This window comes from Hyperoodon ampullatus (genome assembly GCF_949752795.1).
Source record: "Hyperoodon ampullatus genome assembly, chromosome: 15".
NCBI lineage: Eukaryota > Metazoa > Chordata > Mammalia > Artiodactyla > Ziphiidae > Hyperoodon > Hyperoodon ampullatus.
The window spans coordinates 63,910,915-63,936,627 of record NC_136928.1 but is presented as its reverse complement, the minus strand read 5'-3'; the positions used below and the strand labels follow the sequence as shown (position 1 = coordinate 63,936,627).

The following is a 25,713-nucleotide window of genomic DNA, read 5'->3' as shown; positions in this document are numbered from 1 at the left end:
GGCCTTTTGGGGGTTATCTGCCTATAAGGAACACTGGACTACAGGGCCGATAGGTGAGGACAAAGCCCAGGTCAACGGATTGGAAAGGCATTATTAAAAACAATTACATTGCCTTACAAATCCATACTAAAATTCAAACTACCAAAATCAACCCACATTCATGTGGTATCTGTGAGTGGGGGCAGGGAAGCACAGGCTGTATGAGGCAGAGTAAGGGGAGTGAGTCAGAGACAAATAGCTTATTTCCTTTGACTCTACTGAGGGAGACTTGTACTGTCTGTGCTGGTTCACATGTGGTCACATTTTATGTGTTACTATTATATCCAGTCCTTTCATTCCAACATTAGGGGAAGGTGAGGCAGGGCCACCATTGCTATTTCTGCTCATGGGAGGAGCTGAGGTCTCCCACCTGAGAGACACTTCCTTGCAGCCTCCCTCTGAGGGTTTCTGACATGCAGGCTTCTGAACCAGAAATCAGAGAACTGGGCTCATTCTTACCATGAGTGCTTGTTGTGTCACTCTTAAAATCACAGAAACGATATAAACTCGCGGGCAGTGTCTTTTTCCCTGCCCCCTCAGAGACAGAGTCTCCGGACCCCAGAGCTGGGCAAGGGGAGAGGCTCCTGGGGCAGCCCCCCGAGAGGTGGAGGTTTGGAGAGAACGAGGCTCATCAAAACTGCAAACAGGGCTTCCCTGGTGGCGCAGTGCTTGAGAGTGCGCCTGCCAATGCAGGGGACACGGGTTCGTGCCCCGGTCTGGGAGGATCCCACGTGCCGCAGAGCGGCTGGGCCCGTGAGCCATGGCCGCTGAGCCTGTGCGTCCGGAGCCTGTGCTCCGCAACGGGAGAGGCCACAGCAGTGAGAGGCCCGCGTACCGCAAAAAAAAAAAAACAAACAAAAAAAAACTGCAAACAATCTTACTCAGCCATACAAAGAAACGAAATTGAGCTATTTGTAATGAGGTGGATAGACCTAGAGTCTGTCATACAGAGTGAAGTAAGTCAGAAAGAGAAAAACAAATACCTTATGCTAACACATATATATGGAATCTAAGAAAAAAAATGTCATGAAGAACCTAGGGGTAAGACAGGAGTAAAGACATAGACCTACTAGAGAATGGACTTGAGGACACGGGGAGGGGGAAGGGTAAGCTGTGACAAAGTGAGAGAGTGGCATGGACATACATACACTACCAAACGTAAGGTAGATAGCTAGTGGGAAGCAGCCGCATAGCACAGGGAGATCAGCTCGGTGCTTTGTGACCGCCTGGAGGGGTGGGATAGGGAGGGTGGGAGGGAGGGAGACGCAAGAGGGAAGAGATATGGGGACAGATGTATATGTATAGCTGATTCACTGTGTTATAAAGCAGAAACTAACACACCATTCTGAAACAATTATACTCCAATAAAGTTGTAAAAAAAAAAAAAGACTGCAAACAAGTGGGGCGAGGGACCAGCCCCAAGGGACCAAGACTTCTCAGTGAGGCAGAGGTAGCACTCACCCCGTCTTCTGAGGCTCAGGGTAGCCGAACCCCTAGTTCCCACATGGCTGTCAAGATTCTGGATCAAAAATTCTCCTCAAGTGACTTCCCTCAACTATGAACATTGTAGAGAGGGGCCCAGTATGGCTGAGCATTTACTTGTCCTGTGAAAGTATACAGCGCACCTCAACTTCTCTCTGCCTGTGTGACTAGATCCCGACCTCCTATTCCTGCCCAGGGTCAGGGACAAAGCCCTGCTCTTAACTTCACTTTAATTTGCAAAAGTGACTTGAATCAGCTCAGACTTACCCAGTCTTCCCAGGAGCCACTGGGATTCTTTCTCTTGAAGGGTTCCAGCCTTGTCAGGATGGTCTGGCAGGCTTCCTGAAGAACACATGCCCCACATGGCAGACACATCAGTCCTCTGCATTCCCAGACCCAAACAAAACCCCGAGGTCCTCCAAGCGCTGCTGTGCCCAGAGTGCCACTCAGACAGCCTTGCCACCCTCTTGGGAATGTCTGAGTCCCAGGGTAGAAGCCGTTGGCTCTTGCTTGGAGAGCACTTCCTGACCCAGTCCTGAGGCTGACAGAGGGGGAGATGTTGAGGGATCCCTAAGGAGGTGCCTTCTCCCATCAAACGCCTTTGTTTGATGACATCAAACAAAGCACGTGGTCTGACCTGGCTGACCCCACAATCGAATTTCAATTTCGCTCCATTGTCTTGTGTCCTCCCAGAATCCCCTGCTTTCCCTCCAGCTGCCCTTGCCCTCCCACGTTCATCCTTCCCGGCCTTGATGGAAGTGGTGTGGTTCTTGAGCCCCTCTTTTAGCTTGGTGTCCCCTGGAGAAGAGAGCCAGAGGCATGGCCACAGTCACGAGCCTGCAAGGAGCCATTCCAGCCCCCAGCCCGGGGACTCTCCAGGCCCCCTGCCTTGGGCTGGCCCTCAGCACGGTGGCCCCTGAGCCTCCTTACGTAGACGGCCTGTCCATAGATGTCGGTGCTGACAGAGGCAGCCGTGGGAGAGCTGTTAGGCACAGTGTTAGTACTCGTTTCGCTGATATAGATCTTAGAGGTGGGGATCTTCAGCGCTCTGCTGGCCACCTGCGAACAGAGAGGACGTCACCCCCTAGGGAAGAGCTTGGCTACCTTCTCCCCAAGATGGGATTCAGATTCACTGTTACAGGAAAGAAAATCATTTCGTAAACCATAATTCTACTGAGACTCGGATGTTCTCACATCTGTCTGAATCTGAAGCAGCACTTTATGGAGTGGTTTGGTTGGATTTAAAAAAAGTCATAAATGTAATGGTGATGAACAATGCCTTTTTAAACTAACCCTGGCTTTTTAAAAAAATTCAGTTTGGCCAGTACCCACAAGCCAAACAGGTATGCCAACTCTAATTCAGCGCCCCTGGGAGGAGTCCCATGTGTGTGAGGGTAGCCAGCTACCTTAATACACATAACACACACACCTTACACGCAGCCACAGAGCCCTAGAGTGCTGGTGATGGAAGTGGCCTGAATCATCACCTGCCCAACCCCTTTGCACAGATGGGGAAACTGAGGCCAAGAGGAGGAGCAGACTTGTCCAGGGTCACATGTAAATGAGCAGCAGGGCTAAGGCCAGAGCCTAGGCCTGCCTCTGCTTCCGATATGTGGCACTGCTCTCTTTTTCACAGCATCTTCCCTCACGCAGACGCCACAGTGCTGGGGCGGATGCCCATGGTCTCCAGACTGCTCACCTGGACCATCTTGGTGTGAAGACCTTGGCCCATCTCTGTGCCCCCATGGCTCACCAGCACAGAGCCATCTGTGTACACATGGATCAGGGCTCCTGCCTAAGGGAAGAGAACGATACCAAACAGAAAATTCAGCAAATCCTAACTCAGTTTAAGGCCTGGGACCAAAAGTACTGGAGCCCGGGAAAAAGAAAACCAGCAGTAGAAATTTGGATAGAAACCTCAGACAGAAAAATCAAAGCAGTATAAATCTCATGATCTAATTATATAGTCTTTCAGTAGTTTGCAAAACTACTTCTTTTTTTCATATCTCTCTGTCACCTATCCTAAGAGGGAGGTAGGTCTTTGTCCTGATTCTCCTGATGAAGAAATGGGATCAGAAAGGCAGAACAGATGCCCATAGTCCTATAGGCAGGAAGATAAGAACTAGACATTGACCCCAGATCAAATAGGGATGCGCAAGTTCAACTTTCATTTAAACAGCAAAGAGTTCCTCTGTTCAGCTCTGTTCCCGTGACAATGGGCTTTCCCTTGCAATACTGCAAGCAGAGGGGGAAATGGGGCCCCAGTGCAGTGGAGATGGACAAAATTATATAAAGCAATTACCTGATTCAGAAAAGGAACTGTGAAGCTTATTCCAAATTTGGTAGGAATTATGCACAATCCTCTCTTTTTCCAACAATTCTCCCTGGAGGAAAAAAAAAAAAATTCTCATAGCAACTTCTCCACTATATTCATGTCAGATTGAACATATTTTATGTCAATATCTTTGTAAAATTGGAACAAAGCATCCTTGGAATTACCCAGTTAGTCTCTGTCATAACTGAGCTGTGCTTCAATTGTGTAGACAAAATGAGAACAGTGGAAATTTGGGTTCTAGATCCTCCAGTGGAGCTGAAACAGGGCCCACACTTGAAAGTCTTGAGTGGGATTCGGATTGGGTCAGAGTGCTCTGGTGATCTTGGACTCTACTCGTCCCAGGGAGGAACTGTGGCTTGCTGATGATAACGATAATACTTTCTTTGTGCTGTATATTTGGTTATCCAAGTAACTCTGTCAGAAAGACAGAGCCAGCACAATTATCCCCACTCTACAGATGATGAAACTGAGACCCAAAGAGATGGAGTGACTGCCAAGGTCCCATTTATAGATTAGTGTCAGAGGTAGGCACATAACGTGGTGTTCTTAGCCCCAGGCCGGTGTTCTCTAGAACATTGTCTGCCCGGAAGGCAGACAAACATATAAAGATGGACCACACTGATGTGCTATGACGCTGAGTGCTATGAGCCCCGAGCCCCAGGGCTGAAGACCATTTCAGGATCTTAAAGAGATGGCTGTGAATGAGTTAGCAAACACAGCAGCCTCCTAAGTTACCTATTAAGTGATTCTTCTTATTTTGAGCTCAGCAAGAAGGCTATAGAATCTGAAACCCAGAGAGCCCCAGAACGTCAGGCTCCTCCCCTCCCGACGCTTACTTGTTGAACTTGTCAACCTCACACTTCCGGGCGTGATACTGAGAGCTCTTCAGGCATTCATCCCAGCACCTTGGCAAGCTGAAACCCTCAAGCCTCTGGTTGAAGTGTGTCAGGTCCCCTTCTCTGTACAGGTTCTTCCTCCGTACCTTCCCAAGGAGAGAGACACTGAGGCCTGGTCGGTGGCAAGAGACCAGGCGGGCATAACTGGAAGTTGAGCTTCCTGCCCCTCGCCAGCGCCTGCCCATCCTCTACCCCCACAGGAGATGTCCAAGATACAAAGCAGGCTAACCCCCTCTGACTTGTGCCCCCAGATTCCCCACTTACTTCCTCTGCAGGCAGCCCACAGGTCACTGCAACGTCACTCATCCAGTGCTCGGCAATGAACAATGCCTGGGGCCCCCCAAAGCCCCGGAAGGCCGTGTTGGAGGGCAGGTTGGTCTTGCACAGCCGCCCAGTGCCCCGGACATTGGGGATTTTATAGCTGTTGTCCATGTGGAGTAGAGCTCGTTCCATTATCTGAAGCAGAAGAAACCAAAATGGGAGAGAACGATGCATGGATTTCATTGGCTCCTCTGAAAAGGAATTTCAAGGGCTGTGCACATCCCCACCTCTGCCAGCCCCACAGTCAACTGTTCTTCCTCAGGCCCAAATTATTTCTTTCCCGGAGTATTGCAAACCTCCTTAGTGCACTCCTGGCCTTCTGTGTCTCCTCCTTCTAATTTATGCCTCATTCTGAAATATAAGGTCATAGCAGGTCAAGCACTTGCTTCAAAGTGGCACTTACTATCTCCAGAGTTAAGTCTGTATATCTTTAAGCATGGAAGTCAAGACACTTACTGACCTTTCCCCAATACACTTTTTTTCTTTTAAATAAATAAATATTTTTATTTATTTATTTTGGCTACGTTGGGTCTTCATTGCTGCCCACGGGCTTCCTCTAGTTGCGGCGAGCGGGGGCTACTCTTCGTTGTGGTGTGTGGGCTTCTCATTGCAGTGGCTTCTCTTGTTGCGGAGCATGGGCTCTAGGCACGTGGGTTTCAGTAGCTGTGGCACACGGGCTCAGTAGTTGTGGCTCTTGGGCTCTAGAGTGCAGGCTCAGTAGTTGTGGTGCACGGGTTTAGTTGCTCCCCAGCATGTGGGATTTTCCCAGACCAGGGCTCGAACCCACGTTCCCTGCATTGGCAGGCGGATTCTTAACCACTGCGCCACCAGGGAAGTCCCCCAATATACTTTGATCCTCTTTTCTGACTGCATGTTACTCTCACCTGTAAGGCCCCTCCCCACCATATCCACCTGCTAAAATCCCCATTCAGCTCCCACATGGAGGAGCCCCTCCCAGATCTTCTAGTTGGAATTGATCACTTGCCTCTTTTAAAAAATTGGTGACTTTATTCTCATTAAACTTGCACTGCAAATAGTTTAAAGAATCAAATACTTCCATAAGACATGTTATGCAAAACAGCAGCTGCCTCCACTTTCTGCCTTCCACTCCCCAGAAGCAACCACTTTTCTTTGTCAGCTATTTACATTGTCTTCCACATCTCTAAATAATGTGTTTATATTGCCACTTCTTGACTTGTTCAGTTTTAGACTTTTTATACTGTTTTCCCATCATGGAAAAGGAGGATTTAGTTCCCGCCCAACCCCCTTTCTCTACATATACACCAGCTTCCTATCCTGCCTCATCCTTGTATAGGTATACTTTCTTCTCATCAACCGTCCATTTAATCATTCTGTAAACATCACTTACAGCTGAACCATGTAGTTATACTAGGTTTACTTCTCTTTGTTGATAATATTTTCCCCCTTGGAGTTAACAATTATCTTTACTTTTTTCATTTGCTTCATTTTCTATGCACATATTACTACAAATTTGTTTTCAATATGTTTAAACACATTTGATTTTCTATTAGTCTCATCTTTTTGAAGAAATTGTTTCTGGAGCCTTCTGGCCAACTTCAAATTTAAATTGGCAGCCCCTAGGCTTCTGTTCAGCTGTCACCCAGGGGTTTTCCCCTCACATTCATCCCAAGGATTCCCCCTGCCTCTCTCCACATTGTATCTCCTGTTTCTAGATCCCATGTCTTCCCTTTTCTTAGTTTTACACCCTTATATGATTGGAGTACAACCGTCAACATCTTCCCAAAAAGTGTATATCTAAAGGTACATTTTTGAGAACTTGCATGTCTGAAATGTCTTTATTCTATTCTCACCCTTAATTCATGATTTGGCTGTATACAGAATTCTAGGTTGGCACTAAGTTTCCCATTTACCCTCAGCATTTTGAGGGCATTTTACTAGTGCATTCTAGCTCCCCAGTATTGAGAAATCCAACCAATGCCTTTCCAACTCTTGGAATGAGTTCCATTTTTTTTTCCTCCCTGAAAATTGTAAAATCTCCTTTGTCCCCAGGTTTCTAAAATTTCACAATAATGTAAATTAGCATAAGTCTATCTTCCTTAATTGTGCTGGTTACTGGATGGGCTCTCTTAATCTCAAAATATATGCCCATCAGTTTTGGGAAATTTCTTGAATTATTTCTTAATAGTTTTCCTTCTCTCTCTTTTTTCTATTCTTTCTTTCTGAAACTTCTATTATTTGGATCTCCTGGACTGGTCCTCAAATTTTCTTGTATTTTCTTGCTATTTTTCCCCATTGTTTTCTCTTTTTTTAAGAGAGCACCTCAAGTTTCTTTCAACCCTTCTGCTTTCACAGTTTTAATTCACAAGGCTTCATTTTTATTCTTAGACTGCTTCATTTTTATAGCATCCTGTTCTTTCTTTAAAGTGTAATAACTCATCTCTCTGATGAGCTAAATGGTAGCTTTTGTTTGTTTGTTTCATTTTGGCTTTAGTTTACTTCCCCATTTATAGCCTCTTTCCCACAGGTTGCTTTTGGGGGTCTGATTTTTTTCAGTCTTAGTCATCCTACATGATTTTTCTATGTCTCAATTCCATTTTTGCTTTCCCTTAGCACTTTGTCAATTGTACTTCATTTTATCTTTTATTATCTGTCTCCCCCACCATACTGTGACCTTCTAGAGGGCAGAAACAATGCCATATTCTTCTATATGTCATCACCCTAGGGGCTTGATAAATATTTGCTGGATTGAATTTTAACACTTGTAAAATCTTTGGGGATAAGTCCTATATCTTTTTCAAGCTGATTTTCCTACAACACCAAGAAGCAAGTGTTATATTTGGTGAGACTACCAGAAATGTTTTCTTTTTTGAACAGTCTCCTACACTAGATCTGAAGTATAATGTTTCCTAATTGAGCCAATTAGAGAAGCCCTTAGCACATTCAAAGTGGGAATAATGGGGAACTTCTGCTTCTCCTGAAATGTTTGACTTTTTTTTAAACAAGAATCTATGCATATATAACTAATATGGTTATAAAATTAAGATTTAAAAAACTTAAAAGGTAGTACCACCAAGGTAACTTGGTTAATTTGCAAAATGACAAAAATATATGTCATATGAGAAGGTTCAAAGCAGCATTATCCATAAAAGCTAAAGACTGGAAACAACCCAAATGTCCTTAAAGTGGTGAATGGAAAACAAAAAATGATCTATTCATACAATGGAATATTCTTCATCAATAAAAAGGAATGAAGGAATGATCCATGCTAAAACACGGGTGAACCTCAAAAACATTATGTTGAGAGAAAAGAAGCCAGACATGAAAGACTACATAGTATATGATTCCGTTTATATTAATTGGCCACAAAAGGAAAACCTATAAAGACAGAAAGTAGATTAGCAGTTGTCTGGGACTGAGGGGTAGGAACAGGAGTGACTGCAAATGGGCATAAGCGATAATTTTGAGGTGATTGAAGTGTTAAAAAACTGGATTGCAATAATGGTTGCCTGACCCCTTAAATGTACTAAAACTGTTAAATTGTAAAACAGTTGACCCTTGAAAAATATGGTTTTAACTGTGTGGGTCCACTTATAAGCATATTTTTTCAATAAAGATATTGGAAATTATTTTGGAGATTTGCAACAATTTGAAAAATTTCACAGATGAAGTGAAGAGCTAGAAATACCAAAAAATTAAGGAAAAGGTATGACATGAATGCATAGGCTATATGTAGATATTAGTCTATCCTTACATAGGCATAACGTAAGTGATCTTAAATATAAAATAATATGTTAGTTTTCTTACTGTTTCATAACTTTGCTTTCAAAGAATTACATTACTGTTCAGTATGCCCCTCTCTTGTAATTGGAGAAACTGCCTATCAGCCTATCATCACAGGGAAGTGGGTTTTTTAAAATGTAACAATGTTTCCAGTACTATATTATGTCTATGACTGTAATCATATACTATATGCCATAAAAATTACTGTATGCCATAAAAATTTTATAATGATTCATTCATTAGTGTATAGGCTAGGCTATCCTGAAGCAATTGTATTGATTACACTGGGCTACCATAAAGCAATCATACTGCTGCTGCTTCGTTATCAATGCATGAATTACTGTATCTGTAAATAAACATGAATTTCTCTTTCACATTATCTTTTCATTGTTGATGTCTAGTGTTAGTAATTCAAATAACATCTACAGTGTTTTGTATCATATAAGATAATATTGATGTAGGTACTTACAGACAGACGGTTCATCTTATAAACAGATTATGTAAATTTACAGTATCGATAAATATAGTACAGTACTGTATTTTCTTCTTATGATTTTCTTAAGAACATTTCCTTTCCTCTAACTTATTTTATTGTAAAAATACATATATAATACATATATAAAATATGTGTTATTGGACTGCTTATGTGATTGGTTATGTTTCCAGTCAACAGTAGGCTATTGGTAGGTAAGTTTTGGGGGAGTCAAAAGTTATACACAGATTTTTGACTGTGGGGTTGGGGGTGGTGCCCCTAATGCCTGCGTTGTTCAAAGGTCAACCATCCTTCAAATGGGTGAACTTCATGTTATGTAAACTATATTTCAATTAAATTATTTTTTAAAAGGTAAATCAAGTAATTCTTTAAAATTCAAACATCACAGAAATGCATAATATAGAAAATGACAGTTAGTACCCCCCTTAATCCCACCCAGTCACTGTTTGGAGTATGGTCTATCAAACTTTTGTCATGCATATCATTACACACACACACACACAAATTAGTATTACATTCATGCACTCAATGTCACCATACTATACATAAAGTTTTGTAACTAACTTTATTTGCTTGGCAAAATATCCTGCACCAGAAGGATGAGTTTCTAGTCAAATAAGTAATATGATCACTTCCATGCTTTAGAAAATAACCAAGGATGGAGAACCTGAAGGTGGGGACCAAGTAGGAGGCTATTGCAACAACAGGCAAGAATTGAGGAGGCCTATTCCCGCGTGTGCTAACATGTTATGGGGCACACCCGTGACCTCCCAGTCACCCCGGATGCAGGGGCACGTCCTACATACACCAAGAGAGAGGTCCTGGCTGTTCCCGGCATTGCTGTAGTGATCCACCTCCAGAGCCACAATCTTCCCTGTCTTCATGAAGCCAACCTGAAAAAAAGGAAAGTGAGTTCTCAACTGTCCCCTTCCTTTGTCTGTCTCTAGCCATCTCCTCCCACTTATGCTACCTGGAGAAAACAGAAAGAATAAGACATCCCACGACAAAATAAAGTCGAACTTAAGAGATCACCAGACCTCACAGGTGAAGAAGAGAGGAACCAACATCTCCCCAGTGATGGACCCTGGACACCCTTCTCCCTACACTCCTTCTTCCTCTCTATGCCTGGCTTCTGGTTCTACCAGCGGAAGTGAGGAGGTAGAAGAAAGAACACTGGTCACGATAGGTCAGGGAGGGGAGGGCTGGGAAGAGAAACTAGGAGAGAAACTGGAGACTCCCTCACAGCTTTCGGGCAGAAGACAGCAAAAGTTACACCTTGCACAACCATGGATGTGCTTTCACATCCCCAACCTCGTGTAAACTATCTAAACAAACCCTGACAGGCCATTGCATGAGTGAGGAACCTGAAACCCCACAAGACCAAGTTACTTTCTTGGAGCCCACAAGAATTTGGGAATAAGAGAAACGCAATCCCTCTTGGTGAGTTAAATCATGGAATAAAGTCAGAAGAGGCCAAAGAGGAGATGTTCAAAGCCAACTTGTGGAGACAGAGGGCTCCCAGGTTTATAGCACTAGACTGGGACCTGTAAGGTTCGTCTGGTGTGTAGAGGGGAGAATGCATGGTCAGAACAGTAGTTGGTCATCCACAGAAGGCCAGAAAAGGGACAGTCCCACAGGGCACTTGGGTAGTGCCCAGCCATACATGTTCTGGCCGAGCAGGCACCCTAACAGCTTATACCTGACCAGGCCCCTAGAAAGTTGTATTTCTCACTGGAAATAACTAAGTGGTCATTCTGACTTTGACATCAGGCTGTAAACACATTAACATTAGGCCATCCCATGGGATGGATTTACCCCAGATCTGCTGACAAATCATGTTTCCGAGCCTGAGTGGACAAAGACCAGATTTGGACCACAGCAAATTCACAAAAGTCATGCACAGCATCCTGTGGCATCTCTTGGGAAGTGGCCTGCCAGCCTCCCCCAGGATCACCCTCCTATGTTGCTGTTGGTTGATTTGAATTTCTCTCCTTGATATTCCTTCTTTGAATTTCTACAGGTAGTCATGACAAAAGTCAGAGTATATCCCAGGATCCCTGAATCTTTATCCCCAGTTTCCTAAGCAGAGGGCACTGCCCACCCGGCACAGCCCCCGACATCTAGAACCTTGTATCTGGCCAAGAAGGGGTGTCTGCCGCCAGTTATCAGCATGTCCTCATCACGATCCAGCATGCAGCGCACCGGGTAGCCAGTCCTGGGGGAGGTACCAGAGCGTGAGAAACCTCTACAACAGCCCAGCCCTGTGAGTCTCAGGGATAAAAACAGCAAGGAAGCCTTCTTTCTCCACCTGGTACACTGGGCTGCTTTGCTGTCTAGACACTGTGCTGGACAAGGTGGGGGACATGCAGGTGTGGGGTATGGAGTGTGGAGTGTGTCCTTGCCATTGGGGTCCTCACAGCCAGGTAGGAGAGATAGGACATGGATACATGCATTTGAATACAATGAACCAGGTGATGTTGCCCTCACCCCTATGTCCATGAGTTCTAAAAACCGAGGGCTGTGAAAATTTGAAGCAAGGGGAATCTACTTCCCAAAGGGGGAAATCCAGGAAGCCTTCCTGGCAGAGGCAGCCTTATTCCGCTTCCCAGAGCCCACTGGGGGAACTCACTTGTATGCAGCCAGGGCCACAGCCACAGTCATCATGATGCTCCGGGTCTCCTTCCCTCCAAAGCCTCCTCCCATTCTCTTCACTCGGACCAGAATCCGGTTTACTGGAACCCCCAACATTTTTGCAACAAAGGACTGTGGGCAAAAGAACAAAATACTCCCAGTGAATGCATATGCCACCTGGACTTACTTCAGGCCTGACCCAGAACCTACCCGACACACAGAAGCCTAATTACTGCCATGAACTCTGAAATTCCTTGATTCGAGAATCCCCCTCCTGTCCCAGGGTGGCCCTTGGGTAGTGGTGCCAGGGTCTAGCGCGCATCAGTCACTGTGCACTGAATTCAGACACTCGTTTTTTTTTTTTTTTTTTTTTTTTGTTGTTGTTGTTGTTGTTGTTGCGGTACGCGGGCCTCTCACTGTCGTGGTCTCTCCCGTTGCGGAGCACAGGCTCCGGACGCGCAGGCTCAGCGGCGATGGCTTACGGGCCCAGCTGCTCCGTGGCTTGTGGGATCTTTCCGGACCGGGGCATGAACCCGTGTCCCCTGCATCGGCAGGCGGACTCTCAACCACTGCACCACCAGGGAAGCCCCTAGACGCTCGTTTTTAACCAGAGGGGTGAGCAGCTGTTCACAGCCTACTTTCAGAGCCAAAACTCATTCCATTTGGCCAGGAACTGGTGGGTCATGAGGGTAAGACCAGCTGCCCAAAACACTGGCAACCACTGTCCTATTATACGCAATAGAGAAATGAGGAATATTTGAGCCACTGCAGATAATGTAGTGGTCCCCATGGCTCTCACTTAGCACAACCCCTTCATTTAACAGGTGAGGAAACTGAGGCCAGATATGATCTGACCAAGGCAATACAGCACTGGAATGATAAAAGCTAGCATTTTCTAGGCTCTATCCAAGTTTTAAAACTCATCTAATCATTACAACATCCTGGACAGGCCCCATTTTATAGATGAGAAAGTTATATAACAAGCTCAATGACACCAGCTTGTTGGTGACAGGGCCTGGCTTCGAACCACTACCTTCACATCCCCTCCTGGATCAGCCCATGTCTCCCTCTTCCCCGGCCCCTTGTTGACCCACCGGCCACCTACCTGGGTACTCATGGCATTCTGTGTGGACACAAAGAGCTCCATCTCCCCTGCCTCGCCTTTTGGGACAGCAATGGCACAGTGAGTCTCCAGATAGAAGTGCTCTTGGCCACCGATGTACAACTCGCCTGGGGAAGCAACAAGACTCCCCACAGTGAGTCCGATGCTACAGAGGCGGTGAGTTTGCTTAAGGAGAGAATGTACTCATCCAGGGCCCTGTGCAGTTACCAGCTGTTCACAGGTAACCTTTCAGTTCCCCAACTGGGATGGAAAAAGGTCTCAAAGTCTTAGCCATCTGGGAGCTGAACCCCCGCACCCTAACAAAGAAATCAGAACGACACTGAAATGCATCAGGTGTGAAGCTCCCTTCTTACTGCAGCCAGTGGAAATGAAAGATTTTTAGACTATCATTGTAAAATTTTGGAAAAAGTAAAAAAGGAATTAACAGATGTGATTCAGAAGCTGAAAATAAACAGCATCTTCCGGACCCCAAGCTGTCAGTCCAGCTGGATAGCTGGCTTACTAGTAACTTAGCGATGTACAGAAACCAATGTAGAAAACTATCCCCAAAGGGGGCTGATAGGCAGCCTTGCTCTGGGATGAGAGCTCTGGACCTAATTTCACAGTGAGGGAGGGAAAGGGGGAGGAGAGGAGAGAGCAGTGGCTGGAGATGGGTGAAGACTGCCTTCAGGCAGATGGGGAGGACCAGAAGTCTGTGTAGCCAGAGGCTGGGCAGACCCAAGACTGGTTAGACATCTGTGACCCTTTTTTTTTTTTTTTTTTAATCTTTACTGGAGTATAATTGCTTTACAATATTGTGTTAGAGACATCTGTGACCCTTATCTTCCCTAGACAGTCTTCCAAATCCAACACATTATAATGTCTCCAGAATCACTTAGGTATGTCCAGTCTAGAGACAGGAGAGTAGAGATTAAGATGCTGAAGTTCTTTCCCAGCCACCTGTCTAGTATTTTGTTACAAACAACAGAGAGACTCTTCTGTTAGGAAATGTCAGGAAATCAGTCCCTTGCTCCAGGGCTCAGGTACAGCTCTTGAATTTAACTCATAAACCAGGGCCACCCCATTCCCACTGCTGCATCGTGCAGCCATACCTGAAACAACATTATCTGCTTCCGAAAACCCCTTCTTGAGGTCTCCTTTCTCAATCTTCAGCTCAGATCCATAAAAGGAATTGTTTTTTATAGCATCCTGAGGATTAAAACGAAGCTTCAGTGACTTGGCTTTAAAGGACGGAAGGTGGCTTTTAGGGATTGGGGAAGAGAAGCTCTTGGAATTATTACCTCTCTCTTCCCACATAAGTCACATAGACATCTCTGTAAGTTTCTTATATAGACTTAAAGCTCAATTGTAGCCCAGGGTGCCCTATTTCTCTATTTCATTAGATATAGACATACAACCCTGGATCTTGAGGAAAGCAAAGAATCCCTCAAGGAACCAGCTGGAGCTGAAATTGGGAAGGAAGAACTCAGCTTGGCCATTTATGGACTGAGTCTAGGATCATGATGGGGAAGGATTCATAGGACCACACAAGTGCAGGCTGGAGGAGATTTAAAAACTTATCTGGTCAGATTCCACCTGCTGTTTGAATCTCCTCTAGAGGATCCTAATAAAGGTGACTCCAGGGACAGGTAGCTCTCCCCTCTCCAGGCAGCCCATTCCCCAGTTACCTCAATAGAGATAATGGCTGGGAGATCCTCATAGGTGACTTTCACTCCATGGGCGGCTCTCTGTGCGTGTTCTGGGGTGTCGGCGACCACAGCACCAATGACGTGCCCAACACAAGTCACCTAGGAGCAGAGCCAGGTGGTTAAAGAACATAACATGCTCCTCATGAAGCAACTTATTCCTGATTGTTCAAAAAAGCAAAGGAAGTCCCGCCCCCATAATTTTTTAAGGTACATTTAAGGAATGTCCTGAGGCCTCTTCATGTTCTTATCCTAGTATCTGGGGTTATGTGCTTGTGCTTCTTTTTTTTTTTTTTTTTTTTTTTTTTTTTTTTTTTTTGCGTTACACGGGCCTCTCACTGTTGTGGCCTCTCCCGTTGCGGAGCACAGGCTCCGGACATGCAGGCTCAGCGGCCATGGCTCGGGGCACGAACCCGTGTCCCCTGCATCGGCAGGCGGACTCTCAACCACTGCGCCACCAGGGAAGCCCTATGTGCTTCTTCATAAGTGTTTAGAATCAGTAGAACTGGAATAGGACTTGGAGATAACTAGTATCTGATGGCAGCCTGTTGAGAAGCTGCCCAGGATAAAATGTGGTGATTGATTAGTGATGTCTGCTATGAGCAGCAGAATGGAAAGCACGGCACCATGCAGTATATCTGTCAACTCAGATCTACCCCAACACCCTTGTTCTTCATATTAAGAGACGGAGGCCCAGATGGCAAGATCACAATTGCCTCACTACTAGACCATGACTAAATCTTAACCCCTGACTTCCAGTTTCATTTTCTTTCTACCACTCTACTCTCTTTTATCTTCTGTTTCTCAGATTTATACCAAAAGTTTCTCAAAGGCAGTAATCATGTCTTACATTTCCCCTAGATGCCCCAAAGTGGTCATTCCCCAATACTGGTTCTTAGACATGATGACCTATAAACCAGTTTTTTTGGTTGTTAGATTTATAGAATAATTAATGATTATTGTTGTCTTTTCATTTAATAAATTCAGTTCCTATAGAAACTTTATGGATCTCCTTCAAGGATTTTTTTCCAACATCCTTCCAAAAATAAACAAAAAAATTGTCCAACTCATCACTTTGGAATATGAGATTTCTGACAATAGGAACCAATACTTAACATGTCTGTCTCTGATAATTACCTCTTCAGGACCCAGTTAAGCTCTTGACTTAATTGGTTAGCCTAGTGGTTGCTGAACCTGGCTGATTCTCACTAACCATAATGCTAGTTATGGTCTTAGATGCTCTTGAAGTTTGTAAAGCAATTTGTCTTCTATCAAATGCTCTCCTTTTAGAGTCCTTGTGTCTCAGGGTTATAGTTTTTCATTCCTTCCTTCACTTTCAGCTTAATAATAAGTTGAATTTGTCCTTCAGCAACACCTATCAACCTCCAATTTGCAACATTTGATCTGTACTGGAATTATAAAATGACTGACAACTATCCTATGAGTATATAGGTTTTTGTAGCAGCTGCCTTGAATGTTTGGAATTTTTTTTTTTGGCAGAACTCCATATATGGTTGAAATCAATAGATAAACTTTCACGTAAGTGAATTATCAATATACATAGTGGTGGCATTGTAATTGTAATTCCTGTTCTGGTTGGTTTGTTTAATGTATTTTTATTTTCTTTTAATAAAGGAGTTTAATATTGTACACTTAAGAACCTGATTGTTGGTTAAAATACAGTCACCAGCCTTTTTTTAATGCCACTTTGGCATGGAGTCATCCTACAATGTCTTATACTATGTACAAGCTACAGCCATCAATGAAAAAAATAAATAAACATTAAGTTAACAGTAAAAGTGCTACCAGGCATATTCTATCCCTTTACTGATTGTCCTGAATACTGGCTAATTGGATGATGGCCGTGATATGTGCAAATGTATAATCTTTTCAAGATCAGGGATTTGGAGGAAAAAACACAAATTAAAACTTAAATACTCATTCCACTAACTTCATATTTAAAAAAAAATAATCCAAGACGTACCTTATCCTTTGCAAAGACTGTCTCATCATTAAAAAGTCCAGTTTCATTACTCCCAGGAATATCATCAGCGGAGAGAAAGCAAACAAAGCCTGGAACTTTCTGAGCTTCTGAAATATCAATGGACCTGCAAGGAGGAGGAGGAATGTGAGGGGCCAGGGAGGAAAACTGAAGCAGAAGACCTGTCACCTGTCGCCTGTCACCTGACACAGTGATGAACTATGCTCTGCTTCTACCTGTGTATCAATAATTCTTTCCCAAAAGATTGTATAATAGAGAAAATTTCTAAAATATCTTCAGCTATACTTTTTTTTTTTTTTTTTTTTTTTGCGGTACGCGGGCCTCTCACTGTTGTGACCTCTCCCGTTGCGGAGCACAGGCTCCGGACGCACAGGCTCAGTGGCCATGGCTCACGGGCCCAGCTGCTCTTCAGCATGTGGGATCCTTCCGGACCGGGGCACGAACCCGTGTCCCCTGCATCGGCAGGCGGACTCTCAACCACTGCGCCACCAGGAAAGCCCAGCTATATTTTATATCTTATAAATCTTGCTCCTTGTTCCCCATCCAATCGCATCCATCCCTTCGTAGGGAGAACAGATACTATCATCTAGAACAGGGATCTATACCCTCAAAGGGTCTATTGATAGAATTCAGGGATCCATGAACTTAAATGGGAAAACATTTTCATCTTAAAAAAAAAAAAGACCCATTACCCAACTGGATAACTTTGTCTTCTTTTTGACAGTTTTTCCTCCACCCTAACGCTCCCCTTTTCTACCTCCTATCCTATCCTATCCTATCCTATTTTGCAAATGCTGATTAAATGTTTACCACGTGGAGGCCACTGTGCTGAGTGCTGTGGGAGATATAAGATGAATAGGACACGTTTGTCCCTATGGACCTTGTACAATGCCCTATTTTGGTCTCCAAGTACAAGAGAACTGAAAAGCATTTACTCTGGAGAGCTCCAACACCCACATCACAGCTAATACCTATCCAGATTCAGCACATTAGGGCCTTTGCTGTACCACTCAGTTTCCTCATCTGGAACATGGGGATAATCATATGACCTGCCTATAGGGTTGTGGTGAGGAAGAGATAAGGCCACATGTGTAAAATGCTTTAAACCAGGCTGCAGCAAATATTGTGTGACGTGAGTGTTTTTATTATCATCACCATCATCATCGAGGTAGAAATTCTTGCCATTTGGGCTCTCAAAGTTCAACAAATGGGTACAAGTGATTATTCTCTGCTGGGTCCTTTGTGGACACTATCACTGATCCTCACAAAAGTACCCTATGGACAAAATGAGAGCTTAAGCACACAAGCCAAGGTCAAGTTGCTAAGCACTGGAACAGGAAGTCAATGCCAGGCACGCTAAGGCCTCCTTCTTCCCTTTGGTGCTGACTCAAGTTCTCCTGAAGATTTGCACTGAAGTTTAGCCCAATATCCACAGTGAAGATCTAAGGAAGGCCTTTCAGCAGCTCCTCATTGCTTTTCCGGCCAAGTGTAGTGTCCCTGTTCAGTACCCCAAGGCTTTCCTGATCTGGCCCCTGCCTATCTCTCCAATGTTATCCCCCCACCCTCCCAGCACCCCTGAGCCCCTCACATCTCCTGCTTCTCTCCAGACTGGTTTTAAAAAGAGTTCCTGTGTTCCTCTCTGGACCGGGAGGCCCTGGAGGAGGCTTGTCGTTGTGGCACCTCCAGGGCCTGGCAGGTGCTCCCTGCACCCCCCTTCCCAAGTGTTTTTACTGCACGCACTTGATCTTGGCGTGGGCCCGGGTGCTGATGACAAGGCGGAGGAACAGCTCATTCTCGTAGCGAGGGATGTCATCACAGTACACAGCCTCGCCAGAGGCCTGCAGGGCCGCGGCCAGGTGGGGCAGGGGCCGGCCCACCATGTCCTCCTCAGACTGACCCTTGGGCACCTCCTGGAACAACATGGCCACCAATCAGGCTGAACTGCAGAGGACACTGTTCCCCTAGAGGCCCCAGGGAGCCATGGAGAGCTTCAAGCCAAAGCAAATGTGACGAGTGAGAATGGAGGAGGCAGGCGGGGAACAGGGTGAAAGAAACAGAAGGCAGGTAAGAAGGCATTGAGAAGAGTGGTCACAGTATCACTATACAGTCATGCACGGGCATCCGCCCAGGACCCCCCATGGATACCCAAATCTGCAGATGCTCAAGTCCCTTATATAAAATGGGGCAGTACAGTTGGCCCTCTGTATCCATGGGTTCCACATCCACAGATGACGGCTGACTGTATGCAGGAGCAAACAAAACAAGGAACCTAAATGTCCATTTGTTGAGGGTCGGGTAAGTAAACTATGCTATGCTCACAGGATGGAATAACATACAACTGTTAAAAGATAGTTTTGAAGAATTTTAATTAGAAGGAAAGAATGCTCATGCTAAGTGTAAAAGCAGGACATACAACATTGTATGTGTGTATAATGATTCAAAATTCTGTGGAAAAATGTTATAAATATAGTACAAATATGTCCATATATGCATAGGAAAAAGTGGAAAGAAGTATACAAACATATAATAATGATTTTCTCTTGGAGGTGAGATTTGGGGTGATTTTTATTTTCTTATGTTTTTCTATATTTTTCAAAGTGTTCTAAAACGTATTCAGTTTATAATAAAACTCTGTTTTGTGTGTTTTTTCAAAGTAATAATAATGATGGCTAGTATTTATTGAGAGTTTACTATATACCAGGAACTACCTAAGCTATTCACTTTTATTAACCCATTGTATCGTCAAAACCATGCTGTGAAACAGGGGCCCTCATTAGCCACATTTGCAACAGGGCATAATTAACTTGCCCAAGAGGCACAGAGAGAAAGTAACTTGTCCAAGGTTACACAGTTATGTGATGGCAGAGTTTGGATTCAATTGCTGGCAGTCAGGCCCAGAGTTTATGCTTTGGACCATTACACTCTAGAGCAGGGGTCTACAAATCATCGACAGTGAGCCAAATCTGGCCCACTCCCTGTTTTGTTTTGTTTTGTTTTGCGGTATGCGGGCCTCTCACTGTTGTGGCCTCTCCCGTTGCGGAGCGCAGGCTCCGGACGCGCAGGCCCAGCAGCCATGGCTCACGGGCCCAGCCGCTCCGCGGCATGTGGGATCCTCCCGGACCGGGGCACGAACCCGTGTCCTCTGCGTCGGCAGGCGGACTCTCAACCACTGCGCCACCAGGGAAGCCCCCCACTCCCTGTTTTTACAAATAAAGTTTTATTGGTGCATAGCCACATGCATTCATTTATGTATTGCCTCTTGCTTCTTTTGTGCTGCAATGATGGAGTTGAGGAATTGCAGCAGAGACTATGTGGCCCACAAAAATCCAAAACATTTACAGCTGACCCTTTAACTAATACCTCTCAAAAAATTACTGTTGATAGAAATAGGGTTTTTAAAATTTTGTTTAGTTTACATGCTCAAGAGAACTCCTAGCTTTGCACATTAGTCCTGCAGAGGAACTAGAAAAAAACAAAATGGGGAAAAAATGCTTTTTAAGGAGGAGGTGAAGATGAGAAGAATCCCAAGAGAGAAATTTAGGTGAGCAAGGGGGGAAATGGCTTCATTCACATTAATATAATTCCCATTTCCTTCACTGGACATTTATGCACAACGGTAAGGAGCTTTAAGCACCCACATACAATGTGAGTCGGTCACTCACCAATGGTCAGCAACATCTGAGGTGCCCTGCAAGGGCCACTGATGTTAGCTACATACAGTCTGTACTCACTTGGAAGAGCTGGATGTTGGCTGGAGGGTCTTTGTGAAAGAGTAAGGTGGCGCTGGAATAGGTGGGGTCCAGTTTACCACACTTCTGTGGAGACAAGATAACAGAGGTGATCATGACTATTTCCATCATTGGTCCCATCCTTGGTTGTTCCCAAGTGGTAAAAGTAACAACTTTCTCATCTCCTCATTTACACTCCTGGTACTGGCTGGATCTATCTCAACATCCAAACAGCTTCTCTTCCCCCACCCCTGCACCCTACTTCCTCTGACACACCAAACCAAAGTTTCCCTCCTTCCTGCATTTATGCATGTTGCTTTCTCTGTTGCGAATATCCTTCTCCCTCAGTCTTCCTGGAAAAGTCATCCTTTTTCTCCTCAATTCTGTGGGAAATATTTAGTGGTAGGGGAAATTCTCATAGTATCATTCCACAAAATTAAGGGGAACATGAAGCTCGGTATGCAGCATGACACCAAATCTATTTAGAAAATGATATATCCAGATCAAAAGATAGGAAGATGATAGATATATAGATAGACAGATGGAAGGACAGATAGAAAGAGAGAGAGACATGGAGCAGACAAATAGGATGACAGACAGATGGACACATAAACATAGGAAAAAGATGAGAGGAATAAGGAAAAATATTAGCAGTGGCTTTATTTAAGATCTGAGAGTAATTTTAACTTTTTCTTTATACATTTCTGTATTTTCTAAAGTTTTTCACAAATTTATTACCTACATAATCAGAAAAAGTTAAGTATTACAAATGTTTATAAAAAGGGATCTCACTCTGCTGCACCCACAGCTGTGAAGCCTTCTCTCCTTTGTGCCCCACCCCCCACTCCATCTCCTCAGTTGTCACACCAGGCTGACCTTTATTGATCCCGTTCTCTCCCACTCTAGGCTCCCCGCTGCCACCCCTAGTGCACACAGTACAATCTTATGATGTAATAGGTGCAAAATAAATACTTGCTGGCAAACCCATCTCAGGAGTTAGACTCTACCTCAACTAGCATCCTCTCCTGGATGCACATCTCCCCTGGCTGTGGTAGCCCCACCTCACGTTCTCATCACATCACATTCCCATTCTAACTACACAACCACAGTTGTATCAGCTACACTGCTGGAAGGATCATCTGGTCTACCCGCCCCCAGATTTTATAACTGAGACATAGAAAGAGTGGTGACCTACTCAAGTTCTCACCTAAGGTAATGACACAGCCAGGACAAGAACCCACATCCCCGACTCCCAGCCCAGGGCTCTGCCTCTCAGCCACCCAGTCGGCTCCCATCCCCGTGTGGCTCCTTAGGCTGTGTCCCTGGTCCCTGCTCCTCTGTCCTTAGACATCCAGAGGAGAGGAACGTTTACCACCTGGTCCACGGCACTCTCCTACCCTGGCCAGCTTCCCAGATCCCTAAACACAAGTGCTGCAGGAAGTCTTTGCCTTGCCCAGGCCCCAAACTCACATCTTCTGAGTCCTCTTTGCCCAGCTTCTGAAACACTGTCAGGTAGAACTTGAAGAAGAAGCTGAGGGTGAGGGTGCGCCGGAACTCAATCATGCCACCTGGGGCGTCTGGGGACAAGGGCAACTCCTCCACCAGGCCTGCACACACGTCCTGCAGCAGCTTCTCATTCCAGAACCTGCCAGAGAGCAGGTTGTGGGAGAGTGCTCCCACCCAGCTCTCAGAATCCATTGTGTGAGTGGTTTGCACAGGGCCTTAGTCATGAACTTCAGCTCAAAATGTGGCTCAGATACTTATAGTTATGTGACTTTAGGCAAGTTACTTAACCTCCTTGAGCCTCAGCTTTCTCTTTTTTAAAAATAGATACAATTTTTTAAAGACCACAAAAGTAATAATAGGTAAATCTATTGAGTTCCTATAATGTACTAGGTAATGTCCCAAGTGATTTATATGAAATGTCATTTTTAATTTAAATTAAAAGTTATAGTCGGGAAAATTTTTATACTCATTTTACCAATGAGAAAACTGAGACATGGAAAAATTAAGTAACTTGACTTATATTACCCATCTGTTAAGTATTGGAGCCAGGAATTGGAACCAAGGAACCAAACTCCAAAGTTAAGCTTTATCTATCCATATGGTTATTGTGAGGATTACATAGGACAGTGCCAGCAAAGTGCATGGTACAACCACTGCCATATAGTAGCCATAGTAATAGTAGTTGCTATAATAATAGTGTAGCAGCAGTAACAGTAATAGAAATAGCAATAGTAGCAGCAGCAATACTAGTAGTAGTAATACTAACAGTGACAGAAGCAGTAAATAGTAGTAGTGAAAGCAATAGTAATAGTAGTAGAAGCAGAAGTAATAATAGAAATAGGAGAAGCACCAGTAGTAATAGCAATAGCACCAGTAATACTACTGGTAGTAGAAGTAGCAGCAGCAGCAGTAGTGATACTATTAGTAGTAATAGTGCCAGCAGCAGTGCTAGTTGCAATAGTAATAGTTGTAGTAGCAGTAACAGTAGTAGTAATAGCAATAATAATAGCATTAATAGTAGCATCTTTAAAAGTAGCAGCAGCAGTAACACCAGTAGTAGCAATGCTAGGAGTAACAGCAAAAATAGTACACTAGTAGTAGAAGAGACAGCAGTAGTAGTAGCAGCTATAATAGTGGCAGTAGCCACAATAGTAATATTAGTCATAGTAGTGATAGCAATAGGAATAACAGTAATGGTAGTAGTAGAATAGTAGTAATAATAGTAGCAGAAGTAATATGAGTAGCACTAGCTGTAGCAATTGGAATAGTAGAAGCAGCAGCAGTAGTAGCAATGCTAATAGTAGTAGAGCAGCAGCAGCAACACGATTAATAGTAATACCACCAGTGGAAGCAGTAAGCACAGTAGTAGTAGTAGAAGCAGCTACAGTAGTAACAGTAGCAGCAGCAATGGTAATACTGCTGGTAGTCATAGTAGTAGCAGCAGCAGTGATAATATCAGCAGCAGCAGGAATAATTTTATTTTGCCGTTAGCTCTTACTTCAATAGCTGTTTCTGTGTGGTCTTGAGGGCTGAGATCGTTCTGTCCGCCATTCCACCATAGCAAAGGGCCAGCTCCTTTACCTGCGTGGTTCCTGGCTGAAACAGGACTCTCATGCCACAGGTCACCTTGGCTATGTCATCTTCTCTCCGGGAGGCCTGCTTGAATGCTGAGAAAAACTCACCCTGAAAATCACAGAAAAATACCTGTTTCCTACCTTGTTTTGCAAGGACTGCAAATGGTGAGCCTGAAGCAGGGACACAAGGTGGGGTGAGGCGGTAAGACCATCACAGAGCTGCCAAGAGCTGGTGGTAGAGGTCAAAGATCGGGACATAAATACCACCTTTTCAGGAGAAGTTCCAGATAATGTTCCTGGAAGCTGGGAAAGGGCCAGGATTTCTGCCTATCAGTCTGGAAAATGGGAAGTCAGGGACACAGGAGAACTGCGTGCTCTCAACCAAAGAGCAGGAGGGGGCAAGGTGCTTTCACGAAGGCTCCTGAGAGCCTGCCGCAGCCCCACCACGGCTTCCCCATCCTGGTGCCCTGTGTCATGTCCACCCGGTCTCCCCAGAGCTGTTCTGAAGGCTCCACTGGCCTGACCACCTCTCAAGCAGGTACAGTGCGATGCCAAAGGGTGTTTGAGACCCAGCATCAGATGAAGGTGTTTGTGGCTTCTGCAGATGCTCTCCCTGCCTTGCGTCTCCTACCAGTCTACTGGCTATGGTTAGAAATCTTGTTTCCTGAAAGAAAGACTCCCTATGAAACAGTAGCTGCCTCTGTGCTTTGAACATACATTTTCCCCAGATCCAAGCCAATCTCTGTCATTGGAGATAGGAGGAGAGCGTGAGTTACTTTCCAGGTAAGAACCATCTGTTTCAGGTTCTGCTAGAGGTCTGAACTCACCCTGGTGCCACAAGTTCTGATGAATGTCAAAGGTGGGAGGTTTAAGGAAAGGTTTATTGGAGAAGCAAGGAGGCCCACTGTTGAGGTTCAAAATGGCCCCAGGCTTTTGTTGAAGAAGCCACGGAGACCCCTCCTAATAAGAAAACTTGTCTAGATTTCTGATGTCTAACATGGCCCTGGGGCAATCAGCCCAGAGCTTGAACTCGGTTCTGGAACAGAGGTTCCAGCCGCTCACTCCCAGGACTGTGCTCGCCCACGGCAATGTTTTTCCCGGGGTTCATGCAGTGTCAGCATCAGGTCATCAGCGGTTCTTTCTTGAGAAAGACCTGATTCTGGGTATTAAAACCTCTTTTCATTTATAAAATGTTTTTTGTTAATGTCCTTACCTGGCAAAATAAAAACTGGGCAGTGCTACGCCTGTTTCCTCTTCCTTTCCCCACCTCATAATTAAAAAAAAAAAAATCTACCGATCTGTGAAATACAAAAACTCTGGGAATCCCTGTTCAAAATGGTCTATAAGGACAAGCTGGAAAATCATTAAGAAACCACTACAGGGATATAACTGCTATAGTTTAATTAGTATTCTCATTAAGGAGGTCAAAATCAGCAAGGGCAAAACATGCCTTGTAACACTCGCTAAAGCACAAGCTCTGGTAAACCCTTAATACTCTCCTTTACAGCTGGCTCCTGGCTCTCACAGATCACTTTTCTAAAAGGCCCACTGTGGAATGTGTAGGACAAAACCACACCAGCTCAAGACACCACAGGACCCAAGGAGCAAGAGCAAGGCGGCCAGAGGAGCCCAGACCTGCCCCAACAAGCCAGAAAACCCTCTCGCGAAGCAGAAATCCATCCAGGACAACACAGGGCAAGGTCAGTGAAAAAGCACCTTGTCAAGCCCAAGGTCAGCATGTGAGGACCTGACTCACAGGTAGCTTCTCTACCCAGCATGCAAACTCCACACTTCATCATACGAAAACTGGGGCAGGGGTACCCCCCAACTAGATGTGTTCTTGGAATTATGTCACTAGCACTAGCTGGTGATCTCCACCAGCTCCTAGATATCTGCCAGGAACCTTATGAATTCTTTCTTTTCAGTCTTTGCAATAACCTGCACAGTCAGTTACATGGGCCCATTTTATAGATGAGGAAATTGGGGCTCAGAAAGATGAATGACTCACTCAGGATCACACATCTACCTGTCTGGTTTCATTGACTATGCCCTGTGCCCCCATATTACTCAGAGAGTAATATGGTTGGTTAAAGGCAAGGTTCAGAGACAAGAACATTAATGTTAAAGTGAAGAGAT

At 44.7% G+C, this 25,713-nt stretch overlaps 1 protein-coding gene across 1 annotated transcript in view; it reads right to left on the bottom strand.

Moving 5' to 3' along the window:
• Positions 1-25,713, bottom strand: part of XDH (xanthine dehydrogenase) — a gene marked incomplete at its 5' end in the record, with an annotated part of 61,738 nt that overhangs the window by 9,418 nt on the left and 26,607 nt on the right. The window contains 17 exons of the mRNA XM_079721510.1: positions 1,789-1,863; positions 2,452-2,580; positions 3,221-3,316; positions 3,824-3,905; positions 4,693-4,838; positions 5,017-5,208; positions 10,135-10,221; positions 11,456-11,543; positions 11,958-12,091; positions 13,065-13,189; positions 14,174-14,270; positions 14,750-14,869; positions 16,752-16,875; positions 18,510-18,679; positions 20,501-20,584; positions 21,968-22,142; positions 23,502-23,686. Of these exons, the coding sequence (XP_079577636.1) occupies positions 1,789-1,863; positions 2,452-2,580; positions 3,221-3,316; positions 3,824-3,905; positions 4,693-4,838; positions 5,017-5,208; positions 10,135-10,221; positions 11,456-11,543; positions 11,958-12,091; positions 13,065-13,189; positions 14,174-14,270; positions 14,750-14,869; positions 16,752-16,875; positions 18,510-18,679; positions 20,501-20,584; positions 21,968-22,142; positions 23,502-23,686 (2,109 nt within the window). The remainder of the gene's footprint in view (positions 1-1,788; positions 1,864-2,451; positions 2,581-3,220; positions 3,317-3,823; positions 3,906-4,692; positions 4,839-5,016; positions 5,209-10,134; positions 10,222-11,455; positions 11,544-11,957; positions 12,092-13,064; positions 13,190-14,173; positions 14,271-14,749; positions 14,870-16,751; positions 16,876-18,509; positions 18,680-20,500; positions 20,585-21,967; positions 22,143-23,501; positions 23,687-25,713) is intronic.